This window comes from Aquarana catesbeiana, linkage group LG04 (assembly GCF_042186555.1).
Source record: "Aquarana catesbeiana isolate 2022-GZ linkage group LG04, ASM4218655v1, whole genome shotgun sequence".
In the NCBI taxonomy this organism is placed as follows: Eukaryota; Metazoa; Chordata; class Amphibia; order Anura; family Ranidae; genus Aquarana; species Aquarana catesbeiana.
The window spans coordinates 646,154,629-646,181,362 of NC_133327.1; the positions used below are offsets into that span (position 1 = coordinate 646,154,629).

Consider the following 26,734-nt stretch of genomic DNA (forward strand, 5'->3'; position numbering starts at 1 on the left):
TCAGCCATATGGCAAGAATGTACGCCAGGAGGCTAAAGTATTGAGTGTGCAAGATACAGTAATGGTGGAACCCCCTGCGTGGGCTACTGATGTCTTTGTGAACTTTTCCGTGCTTTTAAATAAAAGTGGGCTACCAGGCCCTTAAAAATACAGTTGTGTACTGGAGTACTCACTGACAACGCACCTACCATTTGAGTCTGATACCCCAATCTTACATATGGTGGAGATATTGCTTTGGGCAGATTTGGAAGAGTTCCAGATCCTCGCATACCAAAAACAGTGAGTAGCAAGAAACTGTGTTTTGCAGCAATGCTGTGAGGAGCGGCTCATGTGAACCAGTGGAGTCTGCATGTGAAAGTGTGCTGTTTGCAAGTCTTAAAGAGACGGTACGCAAAATTTTCCTGTGTTAAAAGGAACTGTGTTAAAAAGCGTTGTGTGCCTGACTGCAGAGATGGGGCGGTCAAAGCGCAAAAAGGAAGCGATGTTTGCTGAGATGAGAGACAGAACCTTGTGGCTGGAGGGGTTGTTACCGACAGAACAAGCCCCAGACTGGTGCAAGATGCATTTGGCCGCACTGGAGCAAAGGAAAAAGGAAAGCAAGCCGTCCTTTAGTGCAAAGAGTGAGCAGATGGGTGCGGTTGTCCATGGCAACAAAGCAGAAATCCATACAGCTGACTTCATACGGCCTATGCTGCCTTCTGAACATGTTATAGACTTTTTGGATGATTTTGCGATGATTGCTTCCTACAGAGGATGGCCTAAAAGTCGCTGGGTTGAGTTGGTGCAACCTTTTTTGATGGAGGAGTACCAAGAGGTGTACCGCGGGATGTATCATAACCGAGATGACTACGACAATTTCCTAGGAGCAATCCAATCTAGAGAGCGCTGGAAAAGATCAACAGGGAGAAAGTGGTCTCCCATGGCAACCGGAGAAAGTCTGTTTGCAGAAAAGAGGAGCTACAGCGGAGATGTGGCTCAAATTCTAAATGAAGAGGTTTGTGCAAAAGTGTCTGTTGTCACCCCTGGCAACCGTGAAGGAAATTTTGTTCAGCCTGCAGGGGGTGATGGAGAGCACAAGAAATCAATGGTTTCAAGTTATGGCTGCTTGTGTGAAGTGGTCAGCCCAGAGAAGAGGGCACCGTATCCAGCATCCTGCAAGGGGTATGACCATATGTGTAAGTCTGCTGTTACCCCTGGCAACAGAAAACCTGTTTGGCCTGCAGGGGATGTTGGAAAATCCAAGAAAGATGCAATGTTGCCCTGTGTCCATGTGGGGGCATTAGCTTGTGAGAGCACAGCAAAGAAGGGACAACGCCCTCAATTGAAGCTTTCAACACCTTCCAAATGTAATGGTAAGACTGTTGCAGTTACAAATGTGAGAGAGACTGGTTATGGGACTATTCCCTGTGAAGTGGGAATAAGTCCAGTGAGAAAAATTGCTTTCAGAGACTTGCAAGTGAATACCCTGTGTAGTAACAAAGCCCAGTTTGAAGCTGAACCTACAGCAAGCTTGAGGACTGGTAAGGACTTGTCTTCAGGCAGTGTATTGTTTAGCAGGAAGACAAGTGGTAAAAATGAAGATATGTTGCTTGCTAATGCAATTAAAAATGTGATATTGCATCCAGAAATGTCAGGGGTGATCACTGAGAAATGTGTGCCGTTGCCCCTAGCAACCATGGCAGGTGTAGCAGAGGTGTCCCTGGAGACCGCCCAGGAGCTCATGGTGTCTGAGCTCAGAGTTTCCCAGGACAACTGTGTCGCCGCACCGACTGACAAGTGTGTTTCACATGAGGTGAAAAGCAATGTACTAAATATCCTACAATATCAAACTGATAATGTGATAACACAGCCTATACAAGGCAGGAAGGTTGATAATGATGATGTTGAAAAGTGTATTACTGACAATGTTGATGGTTTGGTGTCTCCCATGGTAACCACAGGCAGTGCAGCAGAGTTGTCCCAGGAAATCTCAGGAGGACTCCCTGTGTGGGAGCCGACGGGGCTCCCGGACAGCTCTGATACTGCTCAGGTGGAAAATGATGGGAAAATAGCTCAAATGAGGGAGTATGTATTATCACAATCTGATGTGGTTGACAGTGACTGGTGCAGATTGTCTGCTGCTAAACCACTCTGTCCACCTGTGTCTCCATGGGCAGAGGGAGCCGTACTACAGAGTGCTGATGACTGGAGCACAGACAGGATAGACTGGGATAGTCTCGCCATTAAGGTGATAGCGTGGTGGAAAGAAATTTCTGAAGGTAATAGTAGGCTGGACACTATTGCTGCTGTGACAAATGGAGAGGCTGCAAAGCCAGTAGACACAGGTGCGTTGGCTGTTGCAGAACTTAACCCCCTCCAGGCGGAAGGATCGGAAAAGGGCGCATATATAGCAGAAGTTTTGTCCACAGCAAAAGAGATTGGTGTGGAAAAATGTGCGTTGGTAGGACAGTCGCTATTGGAGTGTTGGACAACAGGGAGCGATGTGAAACTGCGGGAATGTCCCATAGGGAGTAACTGCTTGCCTGTAGATGGTCCCTCCCTAGACACTGTCTTAGCAAACAAGGTGACAAGAGGTCTTGATGATAATAATATTGAGTTGAATAACCCCTTGTGGAATATTGCTATTGAGGTTAAACAGAAGTATGTGGTGTTGATCTCAGATGATTTGGTTGCCAAGGGTAACCACACAGGGGTCAGTGAACCTGATAAACGGATGTTGTTGGTTAGTGTTGCATCAGGTAGTGAGAGGGGTCAGTCCCTGACAGATTTCATGGAAGTGGGTCCCCAACAGTCCCAGGAGAGTAGGTCTGTGGGAGGAAAAAGGAGGATCCCGTGGCCAGAAGGTGGAGGGGATAGAGAGATTAGTGGGAGCCCACGGTTCAGGAAGAAGTGCTGGTGGAAGCACACCCGGAAGAAGATGTGGGTGGAGTGCCCCTTTAGAGAAAAGGTTGGGCAGATTAGGACTCCTACTGCTGATAGTTGGCACAGAGGTGCCAAGGTGAAGTGCTGGTGGAAACATACCCGGAAAAAGAAATGGGCCTACGCAGCTAATGGCCATCACAGAGGTGTCCCATCCATGGTGACGGGTTTATGTGTTCCTCCCTCCGGTTCGAAACAAGGGGGGAGGATATGTGGCAGTAGGACCCTGTGCTACCTGGAAGATTGCTGGTTTACGCCAGATTTTGGAGAGAAAGGCACGCTGATTGCACAGCTGTGTGCTGGGCTATTTAATTGTGACCTGACTATGGCTCAGGGTTCCACCCAACAGACAGGAAGTCTGTGCATGGGAGTCAGGTGGGCTCCCATTCCTCTGAGAGGAGTCAGAAGCTGCAGGAGGCAGACGTACTTGGTGACAGAGCAGCAGGAGTAAGCTAGGAGAGAGCTTCACTCTAGGAAACTCTTTTGGGTCTGAGGAGCAGACCTAAGGCCTAGGCTAAAGGCCGGAATCAGCCATATGGCAAGAATGTACGCCAGGAGGCTAAAGTATTGAGTGTGCAAGATACAGTAATGGTGGAACCCCCTGCGTGGGCTACTGATGTCTTTGTGAACTTTTCCGTGCTTTTAAATAAAAGTGGGCTACCAGGCCCTTAAAAATACAGTTGTGTACTGGAGTACTCACTGACAACGCACCTACCATTTGAGTCTGATACCCCAATCTTACAATATATATTATAGGCACGCATGTGTGTTTGCGTTTTGGGATGCACACCCTAATGCAATAGACTACGCACACCTATGATCAGACTTCATTATCGTCACACACATGCTATCCTGAAGTTAGCTTAGTAAAATTTCCCCCCCCGCTACAGCTTTACTTGTTGATTTTTTCGTATAAAACCGAAGTCCTTAAGTAAATGTACTCTCATGCCTCTGTCCTTTACTTGATTAAAGTGACCCTTTGAATATGATATAATGCTGTACTTATGAATATTAAAACAGAACCCATTGTTGTTTCTTTATATCCTGCAGATCTGCCTGAGCTTAGTCCGGCTCCTACACTATTTGGCGCACTCCCCTCTTGGCTCCATAACCCTTTTGGACTTTCGCCCTCGCCAGTTTGTGGTCATTGATGGTGAATTGAAAGTAACGGACTTGGATGATGCCAGCATGGAAGAGACACCTTGTACCAGCAACGATAACTGTTTTATGGAGTTCCCGGCCAGAAACTTCACGCTGTCATGCTCCGTTGAAGGCAAATGCCAAAACATGAATGAGAAGAGGAATCTCTATAATGCATACAGGTATCCCAATAAGGATCATTCAACCCTTAATGATAAAGCTACAAGCTAGGAATAAGCTGCTGATAACATTCACAACTATGTGAGCCCTTTTTCTGTTTTGAGGAAGTCTATAAAGTCAAGTTTTGTTTTTTGTTTTTTGAGATATTCAAATGTTATTATTTACCTTTATAAGAGAACAAAATACAGAACAGACAAATAAATTATTTCTTAATATAAAAAAGTGGCATTACACCCAAACAAACTTAGATGCGGAGATAGAATTATTAGATAACAAGTAATTAAATGAGGAATACCATTCACCAATATCATCACACTGTATCAAAATCTTCTATTTATTGGTGTCTCTAAAATTGTACAACTGCCCCTTATCTTCAAAATCAGGTACAACCATTTTTTAAATATATATATATATATAAAGCAAAATCAATTTTTTCTTCCCATTCTTTCATTAATATGCTCAAAAGTAAAAAAAAATTATATATATATATATATATATATATATATATATATATATATATATATATATATATATATATATATATATATATATATATATATATATATATATATATTAATATATTAAAACTAAACTCCAGTATTACCCTCAGCGTGGACCAGTTGACAGGCTACTCTCCTTTATTGAAATAGCTTACCCTAATTTCACTGAATACTGTGTACTGAAATTACAGCGCCTTGAAAAAGTATTCAAACCCCTTGACATTTTCCACATTTTGTCATGTTACAACCAAAAACGTTAATGTATTTCACTGGGTTTTTTTTTTTGATAGGCCAACACAAAGTGGCACATAATTGTGAAGTGGAAGGAAAATGATAAATGGTTTTCAACATTTTTTTACAAATAAATATGTGAAAAGTGTGACATGCATTTGTATTCAGCCCCCCTGAGTCAATACTTTGTAGAACCACCTTTCGCTGCAAATATTTTTTGGGGATGTCTCTACCAGCTTTGCACATCTAGAGAGTGACATTTTTGGCCATTCTTATTTGCAAAATAGCTCAAATTCTGTCAGATTGGATGGAGAGCGTCTGTGAACAGCAATTTTCAAGTCTTGCCACAGATTCTCAATTGGATTTAGGTCTGGACTTTGACTGGGTCATTTTAACACATGAATATGCTTTGATCTAAACCATTCAATTGTAGCTCTGGCTGTATGTTTAGGGTTGTTGTCCTGCTGGAAGGTGAACCTCTGCCCCAGTCTCAAGTCTTTTGCAGACTCTAACAGGTTTTCTTCTAAGATTGTCCTGTATTTGGCTCCATCTATCTTCCCATCAACTCTGACCAGCTTCCCTGTCCCTGCAGAAGAAAAGCATCTCCACAACATGATGCTGTGACCATCATGTTTCACAGTGGGGATGGTGTGTTCAGGGTAATGTGCAGTGTTAGTTTTCCACCACACATAGCGTTTTGCTTTTAGCCCAAAAAGTAAAATGTTGGCCTCCTCTGACCAGAGCACCTTCGTCCACATGTTTGCTGTGTCCCCCACATGGCTTCTTGCCAACTGCAAACAGGACTTCTTATGGCTCTGTTTCAACAGTGGCTTTCTTCTTGCCACGCTTCTATAAAGGTCAGATTTGTGGAGTGCACGACTAATAGTTGTACTGTGGACAGATTCTCCCACCTGAGCTGTGGATCTCTGCAGTTCCTCCAGGGTTACCATGGGCCTCTTGGCTGCTCCTCTGAATAATGCTCTCCTTGCCCGGCCTGTTAGTTTAGGTGGGCGGCCATATCTTGGTAGGTTTGCAGTTGTGCCATACTCTTTCCATTTTCGTATGATGGATTGACCAGTGCTCCGTGAGATGTTCAAAGCTTGGGATATTTTTTTATAACCTAACCCTGCTTTAAACTTCTCCACAACTTGATCCCTGACCTGTCTGGTGTGTTCCTTGGCCTTCATGATGCTGTTTGTTCATTAAGGTTCTCTAACAAACCTCTGAGGGCTTCACAGAACATCTATATTCATACTGAGATTAAATTACACACAGGTGGACTATTTACTAACTAGATGACTTCTGAAGGCAATTGGTTCCACTAGATTTTAGTTAGGGGTATCAGAGTAAAGGAGGTTGAACACAAATGCACGCCACACTTTTCAGATATTTATTTGTAAAAAAAATTTGAAAACCATTTATCATTTCCTTCCGCTTCACAATTATGTGCCACTTTGTGTTGGTCTATCACATAAAATCCCAAAAAAATACATTTATGTTTTCGGTTGTAACATGACAAAATGTGGAAAATTTCAAGGGGTATGAATACTTTTTTAAGGCACTGTATGCAATGGAAGCTGCAACAAGTCAGATAGACATACATAGAGTAGGATATCTGCAGGCAAAAAAGGGGCAAAAAAAATACTAGACATGTGCAGAACGGAAAGATTTGACAAGAAAATATATTCGTTATGTTATTATTGCATTTCGTTACGGAATTAGTTTAGTAACATTTTGGAATTAGTTTAGTTTTTGTTAAACTTTGTTTAGTTTATAACGAATTCCACATTTTCGGAACGATTCAAATTCGGATTGGTCGAAAAATGATCAACCAATTCTAATTCTGTGTGAAGAATAGCTGGTTGTTAAGCAGCGGGCCGGGAAGCCTGCCGCTGCGTCCTTAACAACCGATGGCTCATCAGCTGTCAGCGGGCTTCCCCACTGACAGCTGAAATGTAAACAAAACAATGCCGGCAATAGAAAATTCAGAAAAAAACTGCGTGGGGTCCCCCCCCAATCCATACCAGGCCCTGCAGGTCTGGTATGGATTGTAAGGGGATCACCATGCCAAATGTAAAAAATAAATGATGTGGGCCCCCCATAATCCAAATGAGACCATTATCCGAGCATGCAGCCCCTCGACAAGTGGGGGGGGGGGGAGGTGCTTTTTTTGATAAGCAAAAATTCATCCGAATTTGTATTCAGAATGAAACAAATTGCACATGTCTATCCAATACGCAAAATACGTAGTCTGATTTTACGGCATGCTGTGAGATGTTCACAGTGTGCATTAGAAACGACAGCAAGCCAGTTAGAGCTGGTTCATTTCCTGACTGCAGGACTTCATGATTTGTCTAGCGCTTTCCTCCCCAGCCCGACTGTCCCTGACATACCCCTTCCATTCATTGGTTTTAAGTTCAATCATGGAGATGCAGCATAACATATTGACGTTACCTAGGATGTTCTGCATGCATACCGCAGGCACGTATCAGGAATATAAAATGTTGGCTTTATATTATTATTATTATAATTATACAGGATTTATATAGTGCCAACAGTCTACGCAGCACTTTACAATATAAAGGGGAGACAATACAGTTATAATACAATAAATACAAGAGGATTTAGAGGGCCCTGCTCAGAAGAGCTTACAATCTAATAGGGTGGAGCAGGTGGTACAAAAGGTTGTAACTGTGGGGAATGAGCAGATGGAAGCGGTAAAAGATTAGTTGAAGACGTGATAGGCTTTCCTGAAAAGATGAGTTTTCAGGGATCGCCTGAAGGTAGCAAGAGTAGGGGATAGCCGGACAGGTGGAGGGAGCGAGTTCCAGAGGATGGGAGAGGCTCTGGAGAAATCCTGGGGACGAGCATGGGAGAAGGAGATGAGAGAGCTTGAGAGTCGGAGGTCTTGAGAAGAGTGGGGAGGACGATTTGGGTGATATTTGGAGACAAGATTGGTGATGTGGCTCGGGGCAGAGTTGTGAATGGCTTTGTATGTTTATATTCTTTAATGTAATGACGGGCAGGTAGATCTTCATGCTCACATGCACGGGATCTAGCGGCACATCATCAGGGGCCAACTGTCAAAGTTGGGAAGTAATAGCCGGCTTCAGATCCAATGTGGCGTCATTAAAATAAGGCTTGCCATACATGGTTCAAATCTTGGCCAGTTCAGCAGGATAGGCCGGTTGAGCAGGAACTGAGGAACTGAGCTGAATGTACGAAGTTGATCGATCGATCAACTTTGGTACAACCAGCCTGTCAGATTCTCTTGCTGTTAACGTTAGGAGCTGCTATAGCCGCTAGTGATAATCACTTTCTTCTCCCGGCGGGGATGGCTTCCCCCCGCCCTCCCTCGCCAGGAGCAGACAATTGCTTGGCAAGAGGAATTCCCCTGTCAGCACTGTCTGTGTTGATAGGGGAATCGCTAAAATTTCTTTCCTGCAACCTGTGGTTGCAGGAAATAAATTTGCGCCCTGTATGGCTGGCCTTAGGAGAAGGGTGATAAGTTTGGAGAGAAGCAAGGCATAGATGCAGCACTGCGGACTAGGGAGTATCTATTTTGATTAAATAATATATAAATCTTTATTGTTGTGATCTGATAACATTTTTATCATATAGGCGGAAGGTCTTCTTTCATTTTAGGTATGTGACAGTCTTTTATTTTAGCCCTATGGCTCTTTAAAGTCAGCGTACAACTCATACTTTTTAAACCTCATGATTTAAGCTCGACCTTTTGAACTTTTCTTTTCTGGTTCTTCTAATCTGCGTTGTTTTCACAATCCCCTTTGAACTAACAGAAGCTTTCCTTGTTGCCCTAATTCTATGTGTTCACAAAGGCCCACAGGCTCGGCGTTGCAGCGGCAAATAGCATCTCCTCCTTTCAACAGGCAGACAGCGTGTGCTGATTTATGACACTTCACATTAAACTGAGGCTGATGATTTCAGCCAACGTAAAAGGCCGTGATGAAAATGAACCGCAGCAAACAGACTTTTTGTGGAAACTCTTTATTCATCTCAAGCCGACCGCTAGTAAATAGATTATAGGGGTACTTGGCAAACTACGGCCTATCAAAACTCCTGACCGGTGGAGCGAGATGTTAAGAGAACAGGGCTTAAAGGGAAAATAGATATTTTGTGGTCATTTGTGAAACTTAGCCGGCATGGAGTGTGTATGTTCCCTCTCTGCTTGCGTGGGTTTCCTCCGGGTGCTCCAGTTTCCTCCCACACTCCAAAGATATGCTCCCAGATAGCAAGCAATTGAGCTGCAAGTTTGAAAATGACTTGCTAAGCTCTTGCTAGACTTGCCAGGCTTCACAAGTTTCTTGCACAATTGCAGCAAGTCCGCATTGCATGACTCCAGATCAACCTTCTATACAAACATTCTCCAAGTCTGCTGCAAGTTCTGGTTCAGTTATGTTGTGCAATAGTCATCCCACCACTGGGGGCACTGTGGCTGTATTTTCATGCTGTAGACTTGCAGAGCTCTTGCTGTAGACTCACCACTGCAACTTTGCTCTTGCTAGAGACTTGCCATGCAAATTTGCTACAAATTGGAAAAGTGTCAACTAGAACTTCAAGTGCCCTGCAAGTGTACAACTTGCCAATGAAAATGTGCAGCAAGTTCACAGACTTACAATTCAACACTGCCACAAATTTGTGACAAGTTATCCTTGCTATCTGGGCTGGTAGGTTAATTGGCGTCTGTCTAAGTGGGCCCTAATATGTGTTTACAAATTGGCTATGCACATGTGTTATCACACTCTGCATGCCAGTCCCAAGCCAAAGGAAAGGAAGGGAAATGGAAAATAAAAAGGAAAGAGGAAAGGAAAGGGAAAAGGGAAAAGGGGAAAGGAAGGGAAAGGAAGGGAAAGGAAAGGAAAGGGAAAGGGAAAGGGAAAGGGAAAGGGAAAGGGAAAGGGAAAGGGAAAGGGAAAGGGAAAGGGAAAGGGAAAGGGAAAGGGAAAGGGAAAGGGAAAGGGAAAGGGAAAGGAAGGCAAAGGAAAGGAAAGGGAAAAGGAATAAGGGAAAGAAAAAGGAAAGGGAAAAGAAAAGGAAAGCAACGAAAAGGAAGGCAAAGGAAAGGAAAAGGAAATGCCTGCCCTCTTAAAACTTATTCACATACGCAGCAGCCCTTGTGGCTCCTCTGAAGAGTAATTAGTGGTCTTTGCTGAATACCACATGCTGTTTCATGTTTGCCACAGCCTCAAAGCACAGCATCACAGCCATGGCATATGTCCATTTCTTAGCGATTGCATGTCTGTGTTCAGGTGGGCAGTTGGGGAGGAAAAAACACGGCTCAACTGCCTGGTTTTACCATCCCCTGGCCACACATGTCAACAAGCCCTAAACTGAATGGGTCTATTTGCTTTTTTTGCACTTGCCAGTTTTAGTAAATTAACCCCACTGTGTTCAATGACCAGTTTGGTTATAAACAGGCCTACATTCATAACATGTGTGGCTTCCATTCCATTGAACAATATTAATCATCTCAAGCCCTGTTGAAAGGAGTGTTACTTGGCTTCTGAAATGCGTTGGTCCAGCTATATATTTTTTTTATTTGATTTTGGAATAAAGTTGTAGTAGAACATTGAATTTTCCAGTATGGCATTTCAGCTTTGATTTACTTCAGTTACAAGCCAAGAGAATAGTGGATATCATTTGGCATGGAGTAGGGGTCTCCAAACTTTCTAAACAAAGGGCCAGTTTACTGTCCTTCAGACTTTAGAGGGGCTGGACTAAGGCCAGAGGAGTGGAAAATGCGATCCTTAGTGACAGTGGGGGGACTAGTGGCCCATCATTGGTATTAATGGAAGGAATTATGCCCCATCATTGGCGTCAATGGAAGGAATTGTGCTTTATCGTTGGTGTCAGTGACAGGAATTGTGCCCCATTGTTGGTGTCAGTGGATGGAATAGTACCCCAGATACCCTTATGAATCTACAATTTTAATTTTTATAACAAAAGGCCATTTCTAAGGCTCCAACATTTCCACTCCATTGGAGAGAAGAATTTGTCACTGTTTTGCTTACCCTTTCACTATCCAGTCACAGGATGAGCATTGGGGTGGATACCTGTAGGTGAAAGTGAAACTGCAGCAAAGAAAGTACAAGTCTCCTCCCATCCTAGATAGGGTTGTATCGTGGAGCAGAGTTCAGGGCTAGATGGACAGAAATACAAATCCTTTGGAAGGTCGAACCACTCTCATATATTTTCCCAATCTTGCATTTAGCTTTAAGGGCCGGTTCCCACTGCTGCAATCTCAGACATTGCACGTGATTCGCACCGCACTGCTGTCTGTGCGATGCAAATTCAGCCATACAGATTGTCCAAAGCTTGCGGCCTCAACCTCTGCAACATCTCCAAGATACATTCCCTTCATAACCAATGTCACCACAAAGCTTCTAATCCACTCCCTGTTCATCTCTTGCCCCGACTATTGCAACTCCCTCCTCATTGGCTTACCTCTAATCAGGCTATCCCCCTTCAGTCCATCATGTTGCCAGGCTCATCCACCTTACAAACCGCTTGGCGTCTGCTGCCCCTCTCTGCCAATCCCTCCATTGGCTGCCACTCACCCAACAAATCAAATTCAAGATACTAACAGTAACTTACAAAGCCATCCACAACCTGGCCCCCAGCTACATCTCTAACCTTGTCTCAAAATACCAACCAAATCATTCTCTTCGCTCCTCCCAAGACCTCCTGTTCTCTAGCTCCCTCATCACCCCATCCCATGCTTGGCTCCAGGACTTCTTCTGAGCCTCTCCCATCCTCTGGAATGCTCTACCCCAATCTGTCCGACTATCTCCTACTTTGTCTACTTTCAGACAATCCCTGAAAACTCATCTCTTCAGAGAAGCCTATCTGGCCCCCACCTAACAACTGTACATTTATTTTCTCCATCAGCTCATCCCCCACAGTTATTACCTCTTGTATCTCTTGACCCTCCCTCTTAGATTGTAAGCTCTAAGGAGCAGGGCCCTCTGATTCCTACTGTATTAAAGTGTATTGTATTTGGTACCCTCAAGTTGTAAAGCGCTGCGTAAACTGTCAGCGCTATATAAATCCTGCATATTAATAATAATTATAATAATTTGCATCGCATTTGAACCAAACTCGTGCAGGACCCTTTTTTTGGTCCGCACCAGAATTCCTGTCCGAATTAACAGTTTGCACTGCGATATGCAAACTGATCTGGGGGTGTCATTAACTTTGTATTGACGCTGCGAGCAGTTCACATAGGGCAGTGTAAACTGCCTGCGGGAGACATGCGATGCGGGAACCCGTATTGGTTTCGCAGGGTTCCCGCATCGCTGCAATGTGAACCGAGCCTAACCATCACACTACCCGATGAGCAATCTCATATTATTAATTATCAATCAAAAGTGAAATAGTTGGGTAAATCTTCTAACTTATGATACAGATCTAGTCTTTTCTGAAGAAGAGGCCTGGGCCATGAAAGACCATTACAGGTATGATTTCAGCTCTACATTTTCCTACTACTGTTTTATTCATTATGATTTTGATATTCCTTTCCAAGACCTCTGGCGCTAGTAGTCTGAAATACTGGCAGAACACACCCAGAATTAGAAAGTTCTTCCATCGGTTATAGAAGTGCCATAAATTTCCTCCGAGTGCCAGACATCCCTGCAAATAGCCACAATCTACTGAGCTCGGCAGCGAGTGGCTGTGTTAATGGAGCATTTACAGGTGATTACAAGGCAGCCTTGTGTCCTGCGGCCCTTGTCTCTGCAGTGCCAGGCTCTCATATTAGGGTCAGTTATGGATTTTTTTATTATGATATATGGCTGTGCTTTCTGAACAGGGTGAGCTGCTTATTGCTTTTTGTAATTTTTTTTTTAAATAGTGTAATTATATGAACTGAGCCACTTACAGAACAAGCTGCTTCATGTTGTTAAATGTGGACTTTTTTATTTCTTTGCAGGTTTTTCTTTACATACCTCCTGCCGCATAGTGCACCTTCCTCTCTGAGACCTCTGCTGGATGCCATAGTCAATGCCACAGGTACATAGGGAATCTACCTCTCTGGCTGTCGTCGGCCTATGATCAGTTAAAGACCAAATTGAACTTCTCTGTGAAATGCTGTGAATAAATTCCAGATGCTGTACACAAAAAGTGATCACAGTCCTCCCATTCATTTAGCTTGTAAAGTAGCCACTGCCATAGTATTGTAGCTTATATCTGACCATCTTGTTACAGAGAAGGTACGCTGCTCCCTGTGTGGCTGCTGTGGCCTCCCTGAAGAGCTCCAACAGGCCCCCTGCTGGGTCAGAGCAAGAGCTCTCCAATCAACCAGAAGCATGAGATTTGAGTGGGAGTTGGATCAATGCAGAGAATCCACTGTGTCTACACAAAGAGCAGCTTTGTTTCTCTGCAACAAGAAGGCAAGGGACAGGCTACTTTATAAAAGATGTGGCTGCTTCACCAGCTAGACAAAGGGTCTACTTATGGTTTTATTAGACCTGGAATCAATTCACTGTGTTTTACAGTTGAGTTTAATAAGGCATTAAAATGTTTCAGGCATTAACATCTGTTCCTTCCTCTCTCTCTCTCCTCATTCCTTTTCTCTTTCCTGTTTCCCTTTCTTTTTTCTTTTCCTTTCCCTTTCCTTTTTCCTTTCCTTTCCCTTTCCTTTTTCCTTTCCTTTTCCCTTTCCTTTCTTTTCCTCTTTCCTTTTCCTGTTCCTTTTCTTTTTCCCTTTCCTTTTCCTTTTTCCTTTCCTTTCTTTTGCCTTCCTTTCTGTTGCTTTCCTTTTCTTTTCCCTTTCCTTTTCTCTTTCCTTTCTTTTTTCTTTCCCTTATTCCTTTTCCCTTTCATTTGCTTCTTTCCTTTCCTCTACTTTCCTTTCCTTTCCTTTCCTTTCCTTTCCTTTTCCTTTTCCTTTTCCTTTTCCTTTTCCTTTTCCTTTTCCTTTTCCTTTTCCTTTTCCTTTTCCTTTTCCTTTTCCTTTTCCTTTTCCTTTCCTTTCCTTCCCTTTCCTTCCCTTTCCTTCCCTTTCCTTCCCTTTCCTTCCCTTTCCTTCCCTTTCCTTCCCTTTCCTTCCCTTTCCTTCCCTTTCCTTCCCTTTCCTTCCCTTTCCTTCCCTTTCCTTCCCTTTCCTTCCCTTTCCTTCCCTTTCCTTCCCTTTCCTTCCCTTTCCTTCCCTTTCCTTCCCTTTCCTTCCCTTTCCTTCCCTTTCCTTCCCTTTCCTTCCCTTTCCTTCCCTTTCCTTTATCCTTTCCTTTATCCTTTCCCTTTCCTTTTTATTTTCCATTTCCCTTCCTTTCCTTTTTTCCTTTCCCTTCTTGTCTTTTCCTTCCTTGCCTTTTCATTTCCCTTCTCACTCAATCTGATCATTCAACTTTTGTTTGGATTGGGATTGTAGCTCCACATTGACCCTTATCTAATTTTGGTCAGCTTAACTCTAATAAAAAGTACTATATGCATTCATGTTTAAACTATTACTAAAGGCAAACTTGTATTTATTTTTGTTTTTAGAGTATCCAAAAAAAAGGTTTAGCTTTAAATACATTTTAAAGGCCTCTGTATTTTTTTCTAGCCTTCTATATGGTTCATTCTACAGTATAAACTGCCACCGTTATACTGAGAGCATAGCACAAATAACACGTACATGTAATAATGATCCTAGAACTGGGATGCCCCTGACTCTTTTTTAATAAACCTGTTTTCATTTTTAGGAGAGCTACGTTGGGGAATCGATGAAGCCGCCGCACAGTTTGAAAGGGTACTTTACTTATACAAGAGCGGCTTGTATCTCTCCAATGCCACTAATGCACCTAAAGCTGGTAAGTATTCACTTTAAATGATGTTCATTTAACTTTCTGCTGAGTGATACTTGTCATCACAGTGTAATTATGTCTTCAGGAGCTGCACAAGATACAAGACATCCTTTGTGACTGGTGCAGTGGTAGCCTCTATCTGTGCTTGTACCTGTTTTTTCCACCAACACGTTTAATAAAGGAATGTGTAACAGTGTTCTTTTTAGAATCTCCCTTCATCCAATGAAACTTCAGGGAGTATAAAAACCAAAGCATGACCCAAATCTAAAATCAGTTTAAAAAAAAAAATTCTCCAAATAAGTTATAAGAATTTGTTAAAGTGTATCCAAACCCAAGATCAGACATTTAATATATTGCACAATATATAGGCTAAGAATATTTTCTGCAAAATAAGCTGTGAAAAAAAAATCACGCTGACACTATACAGCATTAAAGCAGGGCCGCTGGAATTAAATTAAATTAACAAGTGTTCAGTAAATGTCCTAAATGCTGTGTTTACTCCATTTAATTATTTTCCTAATTTAAAAAAAAAGATTAAATATATTTATAGGTTCCACAATAAATACAAAATGCATATTAAAAAAAATTATATACACAAAAATAATAAATAAAGTTCCAAAATTAAATCCTGTAAAAAATAAATATATAATAATAATCAGCACAAAGAAAGTTCTACAAACTCCAGATATTCAGTGTGTTCCTTAGTCTCTAAAGCAAGAACAGTATTCTTAAAAGTGCTCAGAAAATCAAAAAATGCCCCCATCACTTTTTCCAACTCTGATCTGATGAGAATTTACGTCTTATCTGACCCTTTCCTAGGGAATGGGTCAAAGTGTGCTCAATACTTGTCCCTCAGAGAATATGGAGTATAGTGATAGCTGCTGCAATTAAATTAAAGTGTTTAGTGATTGTCTTAAATGCTGTGATCAACCAATTTAAACACTTTCTTTAATTAACAAAATATAAAAATTCATAGAGTGTCCTAAAATAAATTCAAATCCATATAACATCCGTATACACAAAAATGGAAATGGAATACCAAAATTAGAACCTGTAAAATATGTATAATAATCGTCCTTTAGTCTCAGAATCAAACAGTGTTCCAAAAACTGCTCAGCAAAAAAAAAAAAAAATTCCCACCACTTATTCCACCTCTGATTTGATCATAATTTACCTTATCTGACCCTTCCCTTAAGTATGAATCAAAGTGCACCCAATACTTGTATTTCAACAATTTTGTGTTTTTCGTGATTGTCCTTAATGCTGTGGTCATCCTAATTAACTATTTCCTTATTAACAAAATATATAAAAATTCATAGAGTATTCAGAAATAAATTCTATGCAACATCTATTATAAATATTATTATTCAGGATTTATACAGCGACAACAGTTTGTGCAGCGCTTTACTATGTGAGGGCAGACAGTACAGTTACAATATAATTCAATACAGGAGGAATCAGAGGGCCCCGCTCATTAGATCTATATACACAAAAATATAAAGGGTCAAAATTAAACCATGTAAAATACAAGGAGTGCAAATAAATTCCAAAGCCGCATTTATTCAGTATTCTTCTAATCAGAGGTTTCCCGAAAAGCACTCAGCAAATCAACAAATCATTTTAAGTATAGTTAGTATCAGCCTTTACTACCACTTTAAAGTGGTAGTAAAGGCTGATCTAAAGCCTTCTGTGCTAATGTTCCCCCCCACCCCCATCTATAATTATCCGAACTCAATCTCTATCCAGCGACTCTCTCCCTCCTCACAGAGAAGAATAATAGCAATGGGAGCATTTGGCTTCTGACGGTGTCAATCAAATCCAGTGAGCGAGGGGCGGGGCTGAGCTGTGCTGTCTGTGTCTAGGCAGCATGGCTCGGGATTGAGCCTGCACAAGTGCCCCCATAGAAAGTGACTGGCAGAAGAGGTGGATTCAGGAGCGCCGGCAGGGGACCCTATAAGTGGAAATTTGGGGTCGCTCTGTGCAAAACCATTGCACGGAGCAGGTAAGTACAGTAAAACCTTGGATTGTGAGCATAATTCGTTCCAGAAACATGCTTGTAATCCAAAGCACTTGTATATCAAAGCGAATTTCCCCATAAGAAAAAATGGAAACTCAGATGATTCATTCCACAACCATTTATTCATAAGAACTAGCAGTGTGACTTCAAAGCAACTTCGAGGTAACTTCAGGGAATGTCTGGGTAATCTTCCTGTAACGTCGGATCAAAATCACATCAATTAAGATAAAGATCCGACTTATTTAGGGCTCATGCATATTGTTAAAAAAAAAAGCTACTTTTACAGGCATTTGAGATTTTATGTCAACTTGAAGAAGCTTGTGCTTATTTGTGCTTTTGTGCATATATTTTTTTAGCTTCTTCAAGCTTCTTTGTGCTCCTTTGAGCTTCTTTGAGCTTTTTTGAGCACAAACCCTCCTTAAAGTCTGTGGGGACAAGTCGAATAGGAGTCGCCTTGAAGTGGTACAGGAAACTTTTCTAAAGTCAGAGCAACTGCAGTAGTGCTAATTAAGACAGCTCTCATTGACTAAAATGGGACGTGACCCTACTGGTATTGGAAGACATCGCTCGTTTATAAAAAAAAGTTTCTCATTTTGTAAAACACTTGCAGACCAAGTTACTCGCAATCCAAGGTTTTACTGCATATGCTTGTTTAAAAAAAAAAATGGTTTAAAATCACTTTAAAGGAGAAGTCCAGCCTAAGGTCGTTTGGCTGTACTCCTCCTATGGGTCACAGGAGTGCAATTAGTTTTTCACTCCTGTGACCCGTTTTCAGCAGAGAGACATCACAGGAATCAGTCGAGACACCATGTCATCACGACAATGGAAGTCGGGATCCACCAGATGCCTGGACTGATACCCGTCTCAGGCTCTCAGTGAGCCGCTGAGAGTCTGAGACAGCTGCTTCCCGCCCCTACACAGCTCAGCGCTCCAATGAGCACGGGGGGGGGGCAGAGTGGAGAGATGCTGATTGACAGCCAGTAGCTCTCTGCTTGGAGAGCTGTGAGAACCGAGTGCTCGGTGATGCTCGATCACTCAGTTATCGGTGTAGAGGCGCCGGGGGGACAGATGCAGCATCCACCTAGGTAGGTATGATTATGGATTCCCATACTTCTCTTTTAAGGATAAGTTCACAAGGCGGCAGTCTCTGCTACATGATCTGTGGTTGATTGCTTTTCAGAGAGTGGTAGATCAGCGGCTTTCAAGAATTCAGGAGGCAATAATGCCACCACCTGAATGTTTTCTTTTTTCGAGCAGTGATTTTGCATGGTGCTAATGTATCCCAACCATAAGCCAAGCGTTTGGCTTGCAGCTGCAGCGCTGTCCCATTACCTGCATTGGAGGAGTTTGACAGGCGGTGCCACCCGTCAAACTCAATAAGCATAGTTTATTGGCATAATTATGATTCCCTCCAGCTGCTTTCCTAGGCTTTCAGTGTGCGGTTGGGGGCAGTAAAAACACAGCTGAACCGCCTGTTTTTTTTTTTTTTTTCCTTCGCACCAGGAGGGGCAGACGCTTGCCTCCCGCACACCATCACGCTCTTTTCAGGGGCGTTAGAGGATGCCTTTCCGAAACCGGGGTCTACCGGAGAAACTCTGCACTCCGAAATGCCCAATTTACCGTCTGTGTTAAGGAGACCTAAAAGAAAAACAAAATACATTTCAACATAACACGTATTTCTATAGAAAAACGCTAAGCGCATTCCTTTCGGGCCTGCATTTGTAAGTTTCAGAAATACAAAGTCGTCTATACTGTAAATACCTGCATATAAATCACAATGTATCAATGCCGCACAATAATAATTGTAAAACTAGGAAATGAAAGTGTTTGTAGTAAAGCAGAACACATGCTTTCTGAAAGGCCGAATTATCCTCTTCTGCAGTGTTTCAAATCCTTAATAAAATGCTTGTTATAGCGAAGAGGGGGAGAGGAGCGAGCCGTATAACATATGGCGCAGTCGCCCTTCACACATCGCCTTCACTGTTTTTGATAGGAAGAAAAAAAAAACAAGAGGTCCCTTTGAACAACACAAAGTGTGAAAAGTGATATTAACAATTACTCTGCAAATCCAGTGAAACAGCACGTGAAACCCAGCGTTCACATAAAACAAGGTTTAACAAGGTGAACCCTGATCGGGTTACAAAAAAATGTAGGCCTTAAGCTTTAAAAATGTTGGAGTTGTAAAACATTTATTGCACTTTAAATTATAATGTACTCCTCGCGTTGTTTTCGGCAACCCCGGCGCACTGTACAGAAAAGGCCTACAAAGCTTTTCCCTGTGTGAAGCCAGAGAGCGGAACAAGCTGGCCGGTCATGGGAAGAGTACTGTCATTATCAGATTTCCTTTAATAAATTAGGATATTTGTATGAGATCTTGCTGTTAAATAACAGTATAGAAAGCTTTGCTTACGCATTTCCCTAAGACCCCTTTCACACTGGGGCGGTTTGCAGGCGCTATTGCGTTAAAAATAGCGCCTTCAAATCGACCCGAAACAGCCGCTGCTGTGTCTCAAATGTGAAAGGCCCGAGGGCTTTCACACTGGAGCGGTGCGCTAGCAGGACGGGAAAAAAAGTCCTGCTAGCGGCATCTTTAGAGCGGTGAAGGAGCGGAGTGTATACACCGCTCCTTCACTGCTCCTGCCCATTGAAATCAATGAGGCAGCGCGGCTATACCACCAGCAAAGCGCCTCTGCAGAGGCGCTTTGCGGTGTTTTTCAACCCTCTCTCGGCCGCTATTGGGGGTAAAACCACCCTGCTAGCAGCCGAATACCGCCGCTAAAACGGTGGTAAAGCGCCGCTAATAATAGCAGCGATTTACCGCCGACGCACCTCCCGTGAAAGGGGCCTTAAGCCGGCCATACGCAGTTTGAATCTCAGCCGGTTTAGCAGAAACCGACCAATATTCAAACCATTAATGGGCAGGCTGAATGTACCAAGTTGACGATCGATCAGCTTGGCTACAACCAGCCTGCTAGATTATCTTACGATTATCACTAGCGGCTATAACTGCTAGCAATAATCACTGTCTTCTCCCAGAAGGGATAGCTCCCCCCCCCCAGCGGGAGAAGAAAATTGCTGATTCCCCTGTCAGCACTGTCTGTGTTAATGGGAGAATTGTGCAAATTTCTTTCCTGCAACCTATGGAAAATTTGCACCGTATATGGCCGGATTTCGAGCTTGCAAGCCAAGCCTTCTAGTCCAACATCAGTGCCAACAGCTGTGTTAATGGGAGAATCATGCTAATTTCTTTCCTGCAACCTATGGAAAATTTGCACTGTATATGGCTGGATTTCGAGCTTGCGAGCCAGGCCTTCTCGTCCAACATCATTGCCTGACCTCACAAATCCGCTTCTGAAAGAATGGCCCAAAAAAGAGGGTTGGCACATTAAATGAGGTATATATTGTGGCTAGTCAGCTTGGGTCAGATGTAAAAACATGTATTTATTAATACATTTATGTTTGTCATGATTGAGTAGGTACATCACAAACAGTACATGCATAAACAGAAATACATAATGTTACAAATCATGTAGATATATAAGTAGCATGTTAAGAAAAACATAACTGTTGTACATGTAAAGAGTAAATATCCTCAATAATAAAAATGACTGAAAATCAGTATTATTGGAAAAACAGCTTAATCCAAAGAACATATGAATAGAACGTAGTGCATCTGTGTAAGCCTGACGTGTTTCATGGAATATGTCCCATCTTCAGGGGCGGATGCATACTGAATCTACAAAGAGACATAAATGTATCAAAGTAGACCGGTAATAAACCAATAATAAAAACTTGTCAAGAATGGTCAAATATTCCCATAGACACCTAAACCTTGTGGACAGCCTTCCCAGAAGAGTTGAAGCTGTTATAGCTGCAAAGGGTGGGCCAACTCTATATTGAACCCTACAGACTAAGAATGGGATGTCATTAAAGTTCATGTGCGTGTAAAGGCAGGCGCCCCAATACTCTTGGTAATATAGTGTATATCACATCAAGTGGTTACAACATGTGTTACTGTAATGCACTGTAGATGTGCATTACACTTAGTGGCGGCCTGTAATGCAGGGCGCAGGGGCGCCGCCCCCCTATCCATGTGTCTGGCCCCCTAATCTACATGCAGGCGCCAAATGCGTGGATTCCAATTGTTTTTTTGTTTTTTTTAAGCACGTGATTAGAGCCAGAGGCTCTAATGAGCTTCAAAAAAGGGTGGTCTTGGGGCGCAGAGCATAGCGCCCGAGCTTACCCAGTTGTGTGACAATAGCGAATTAATGTTCTCTACTGTCCTCCTAAATTCTCCTCTGGGCCAATCAGGAAGCAGGTCATGAGACCCGTTACCCGATCTGCCGAAAGGAGAACCAATCCTATTGGCCGGCCTAGGAGGAGAAGAGGAGATGCATGGCGGAAGCCGTTGTGATGCGGAGGAGGACGCAGGGGAAGCCGCCGCCCGGAGCCCAGAGGAATAGATAGATAGATGGGGTAAGTGTGGGGCTGGTGACCGACCGGGGGTGGGGGTGTGCAGGTGACTGGACCGAACGTAGGGGGTGGCTGTAGGTGCACTGTTTGCTGCGCCCCCCAAAAAATATACCACCAGCCGCCACTAATTACAATGCAAAGCCAACTGCACTAACATCTCCTCTGCAGTACACTGTGTTAATAAGCACACCCCAACACACACATAATATATACTTTTTGCATTGCTTGCGATACTCTTAAAAAAATTCAGCAGGACCTTTTTTTTTTTTTTTTTTTTTTATACATTAAGGAACATTGACAGCCTATTAATTTTGTGTTCCTGGGTGAATGACCCCAAGGTGTATGAGATCTGAAATATTGCTAGGAATGAAACCTTGTGAAAGCAATATGATTGTGTAATATCAGACAGCCAATAAACCTAACCAAGAAAAGTTCAAAAGTTTCTGTTGATTCGCACAAAGACAGGGATGGTGTGAACTGTTTGGTAAAGGCACGCAGTGCGGCCCCGGGGTCGCTGACCCAGAGTGTACCAGCAGGTGATAGCTGAAAAGGAACCTTGGGCCGCCTTCCAACTGGTAGCTGAAATTGGTAGTAAATGCAGTCAGGTTTGCTGGGGCTGAAATAACTGGTCATTAAGAGCGATTAAAATCAGATTGAAGGTAATCCCGGCTATGTAAAACAATGAAAATCTGGTCACAAGGCTTTTTTGGGCCGGGAACAAATCCTCATTATAGAAAACGCTACAGTCCGGGTGAGGTATGCGCTTCTAAAGAATCCGTCAAATGTCCATAGAGCCATGGTTTAACCCTTTGGCTGCCAGAGCCATTTTTTTTCGAAAACACACATAAAACCCCAAACATTATATTGTCTGGAAGCAGAGAAAAATGGTGGTAGTTTTTCTGTATGTAACAGAATATTTGTGCTGCTGTTGATCAAATCTACACTATATTGTCAAAAGTATTGGGACGCCTGCCTTTACATGCACATGAACTTTAATGGCATCCCAGTCTTATGTCGCGTACACACGGTCGGATTTTCCGACACAAAATGTGCGATCGGAGCTTGTGGTCGGAAATTCCGACCATGTGTAGGCTCCATCGGACATTTTCCATCGGAATTTCCCTCACACAAAATTTGAGATCTGGATCTCAAATTTTCCGACAACAAAATCCGTTGTCGTAAATTCTGATCGTGTGTACACAATTCTGGCGCACAAAATTCCACGCATGCTCGGAATCAAGCAGAAGAGCCGCACTGGCTATTGAACTTCATTTTTCTCGGCTCGTCGTACGTGTTGTACGTCACCGCGTTCTTGATGTTCGGAATTTCCGAAAAGATTTGTGTGACCGTGTGTGTGCAAGAAAAAAATCCAAGGTTTTGTTGTCGGAATGTCCGATCGTGTGTACGGGGCATTTGTCTGTAGGATTCAATATTGAGTTGGCCCCCTTTTTGCAGTTATAACAGCTTCAACTCTTCTGGGAAGGCTGTCCGCAAGGTTTAGGAGTGTGTCTATGTGAATGTTTGATTATTCTTACAGAAGAGCATTTGTGAGGTCAGAAACTGATGTTGGACAAGGAGGCCGGGCTCACAGTCTCCGCTCTAATTCATCCCAAAGATGTTCTATCAGGTTGGGGTGCAGGCCAGTCAAGTTCCTCCACCCTCCTCGCTCATTCATGTCTTTATGGACTTTGCTTTGTGCACTGGTCCAAATTATTTGGTGCAGGGGGTGCCCCCATAACAAGCTGTTTGCTGTGGGGGCACTTGGCAAGAGGGAGGGGCCAGGAGCACCAGCGAGGGACCCCGAGAAGAGGAGGAGGGCTGCTCTGTGCAAAACAACTGCACAGAGCAGGTAAGTATAATGCCGCGTACACACAAGCGGACTTTCCGGCAGACTTGGTCCGGCGGACCGGACTCCATTGAACAATTCGATCGTGTGTGGGCTTCAGCAGACTTTTTTTCCCCGACCGACCTAGCAATAAAACATGTTTCAAATCTTTCCGACGGACTCGAGTCAGGACGAAAATCCACTCATCTGTATGCTAGTCCGATGGACTAAAACCGACGCTAGGGCAGCTATTGGCTACTGGCTATCAACTTCCTTATTTTAGTCCGGTGTACGTCATCACGTACGAATCCGTCGGACTTTGGTGGAATCGTGTGTAGGCAAGTCTGTTCATTAAGAAAGTCCGTCGGAAGTCCGCCAAAAGTCCGTCGTATAGACCATCGGACCAGTCAGGTCGAAAAGTCTGCTCGTGTGTATGCGGCATAACATGTCTTTAGTATCACTTTAAAGTGATTGTAAGGGGGTTTTTTTTGTTTGTTTAAAATAACAAACATATCAAACTTACCTACACTGTGCAGCTTGTTTTGCACAGAATGGCCCCGAACCTGCTCTTCTGGGGTCCCCCGGTGGCTCTCGTGGCTCCTCCCCACATCAGCTAACCCCCTCGGAGAAGCGCTTCCCCGAGGGGGTTACCTTGCGGTTGCACTCCCGAGTCCAGCATTCGGCGGCCATAGCCGCCGAATGTATGACTCTGCACCGCCCCCCCGGTGCCCGCGTCATTGGATTTGATTGACAGCAGCAGGAGCCAGTGGCTGCGCTACTTTCAATCTAGCCAATCAGGACACGAGACACCGGCTAGAGCTGGTGTGCTCATCCCCAGCAAGAGAAAAAGAGGGTTCAGGTAAGTAAAACGGGGGCACTGGGGGGCTGCTGCACTGCAAGAGGTTTTTCACCTCAATGCATAGAATGCATTGAGGTGAAAAACCACAAAGATTTACAACCCCTTTAAGGACTGGTGAGCTATTAAAGTGATTGTAAAGGCAGAAGGTTTTTTTATCTGTATGCATTGTATGCATTACGATAAAAAGCCTTATGTGTGCAGTAGCCCCCCTCAGCCCCCCTAATACTTACCTGAGGTCCCTCTAGATCCAGCGATATTGCAGGAGTGTCTTGGCAGCCCGGGACACCCCTCCTTATTGGCTAACACAGCAGCGCGGCGCCATTGGTTCCCACTGCTGTCAGTCAAACTCAGTCAGCCAATGAGAATAGAAAGGGGGTGAGGCCCGGCCTGCAGTTCCATGTCTGAATGGACACAGGGAGCTGTGGCTCGACTCGGGTGCCCCCATAGCAAGCTGCTTGCTGTGGGGGCACTGAACAGGAGGGAGGGGCCAGGAGAATGAAGAGGAACCCGAGAAGAGGAGGATCAGGGCTACTCTGTGCAAATCCACTGTACCAAGGAGAAAAGTATGACGTTTGTTATTTTTAATAAAAGAAAATGAGTCTTTACAATCACTTTAAATATTACATTTTTGTTCTTGGGTTTAGATAACTGTTGCATGTTGCAAAATAAAATAAGTGTACAAACGTTTACATTGAAAATGTAGTTATGCTACATTCCTTTTTTACCCCGTCACATTATTATTCTTTGCCACTCTGGGTCTGCCAGTATGATGTATGCATCTTTTTAAATTTATGACTGCGTTTCTTGTATTAGGCAAGTATTTATTTGTTTTAAACATCATTAGTCTGGAAATTGACCAGAACTTTGACCTTTCTGATGATGTGATTTACTGCTGGGAGACTTCAAATTCCATTGACTTCATTTAAATAAGCTTCCCTTTTTTTTTTTTAAAGACAAAGCCCCTAGATCATTAGCTGGGAGATAGGGGCTCGGCGTGAGCCAGACAGAAATGGCGTTTACTTAGGATCAGCCTTGCGCTCTTCTAGACAAGAACCGATGTTTCTAATGGCAGGAAGGCAAAAAAAAAGTTTTTGTTAATAGCTAGGAAACTATAAACAGTTCTGTATTACATGTGTTGGAAACCAATGTGTATATTTCACCCAAGACAGGAAGTTGGTCCTCCCAAATACAGAAAACATGAATCCCATTGACAGGGTTCACAAGTAGACCATGCAAGAGCGATATTGTGATACAGTCTGCTGAACTGGATAAGAGCCTGTAAGGATTAAAAGGCGTGTATAGTTTTACTTTTTCTAAAATATTCTAGATATACTGGTAAGAGAGATCGGGTTGATGTAAATAGTCTTATGAATGTCTGGTTCTTCCACGTATCAGATGAAATTTTTTATGAACATGGGGACAGACATATTAGTTCATTATATATATTTATGCCCTGTCCACTCAGGGCTGTCTTAATGCATGGGTACCCCTGGGCACTAATACACATGATAGTCTTGCATTATTATGCTTTTTATTTTATTACATCATATTTGCCAACTGTCCCGGATTTCCCAGGCCAGTCATGCTTTTTACTAAGCTGTCCCAGGATGGCCATGTCCTGAGAAGCATCCTGGAACCTGTATTCTGCCCTCCTGATCCCAGTGCTGTGCCCTCCTAAACCCCCTGTAATGTGCCCTTCTGCCTCCACCCCTGTACTGTGCCCTACTGCCTCCACCCCTGTACTGTGCCCTACTGCCTCCACCCCTGTACTGTGCCCTACTGCCTCCACCCCTGTACTGTGCCCTTCTGCCTAAACCCCTGTACTGTGCCCTTCTGCCCCCACCCCTGTATTGTGCCTTTCTGCTTCCACCCCTGTACTGTGCCCTTCTGCCTCCACCCCTGTACTGTGCCCTTCTGCCTAAACCCCTGTACTGTGCCCTTCTGCCTCCACCCCTGTACTGTGCCCGTTGTGTTGATTAGTCTTTGATTTATGGAATGCTTTTATTATTGTTTAACCACTTCAGCCCCGGAAGAATTTACCCCCTTCCTGACCAGAGCACTTTTTGCGATTCGGCACTGCGTCACTTTAAGTGACAATTGTGCGGTTGTGTGACGTTGCACCCAAACAAGATTGACATCCTTTTTTCCCACAAATAGAGTTTTCTTTTGGTGGTATTTGATCACCTCTGCGGTTTTAATTTTTTGCGCTATAAACAAAAAAAGAGCGACAATTTTGAAAAAAACACAATGGGGCTTATTTACGAAAGGCAAATCCACTTTGCACTGCAAGTGCACTTGGAAGTGCAGTCGCTCTAAATCTAAGGGGTAGATCTGAAATGAGGGGAAGCTCTGCTAATTTTATCATCCAATCATGTGGAAGCTAAAATGCTGTTTTTTATTTTCCTTGCATGTCCCCCTCGGATCTACAGCGACTTTACTTCTAAGTGCACTTTAAGTGCACTTTCAAGTGCATTTGCAGTGCAAAGTGGATCTTCCTTTAGTAAATAGCCCCTTATATTTTGTACTTTTTGCTATAATAAATATCCCCATTTTTCCTCAGTTTAGCCGATATGTATTCTTCTACATATTTTTGGTAAAAAAAAAATCGCAATAAGCGTATATTGATAGGTTTGCGCAAAAGTTATAGCGTCTACAAAATAGGGGATAGATTTATAGCATTTTTATTATTATTTTTTTTTACTAGTAATGGCGGCAATCTGCGATTTTTATCATGACTGACACATCGGACAATTTTGACACATTTTTGGGACCATTGGCATTAATACA

The 26,734-nt window shown here is 43.2% G+C and overlaps 1 protein-coding gene across 1 annotated transcript in view; it reads left to right on the forward strand.

The window, feature by feature from the left end:
• Positions 1-26,734, forward strand: part of PKDCC (protein kinase domain containing, cytoplasmic) — a 93,020-nt gene that overhangs the window by 40,776 nt on the left and 25,510 nt on the right. The window contains exons 3-5 of the mRNA XM_073628443.1: positions 3,970-4,241; positions 12,919-12,998; positions 14,672-14,779. Coding sequence (XP_073484544.1) covers positions 3,970-4,241; positions 12,919-12,998; positions 14,672-14,779 — 460 coding nt within the window. The remainder of the gene's footprint in view (positions 1-3,969; positions 4,242-12,918; positions 12,999-14,671; positions 14,780-26,734) is intronic.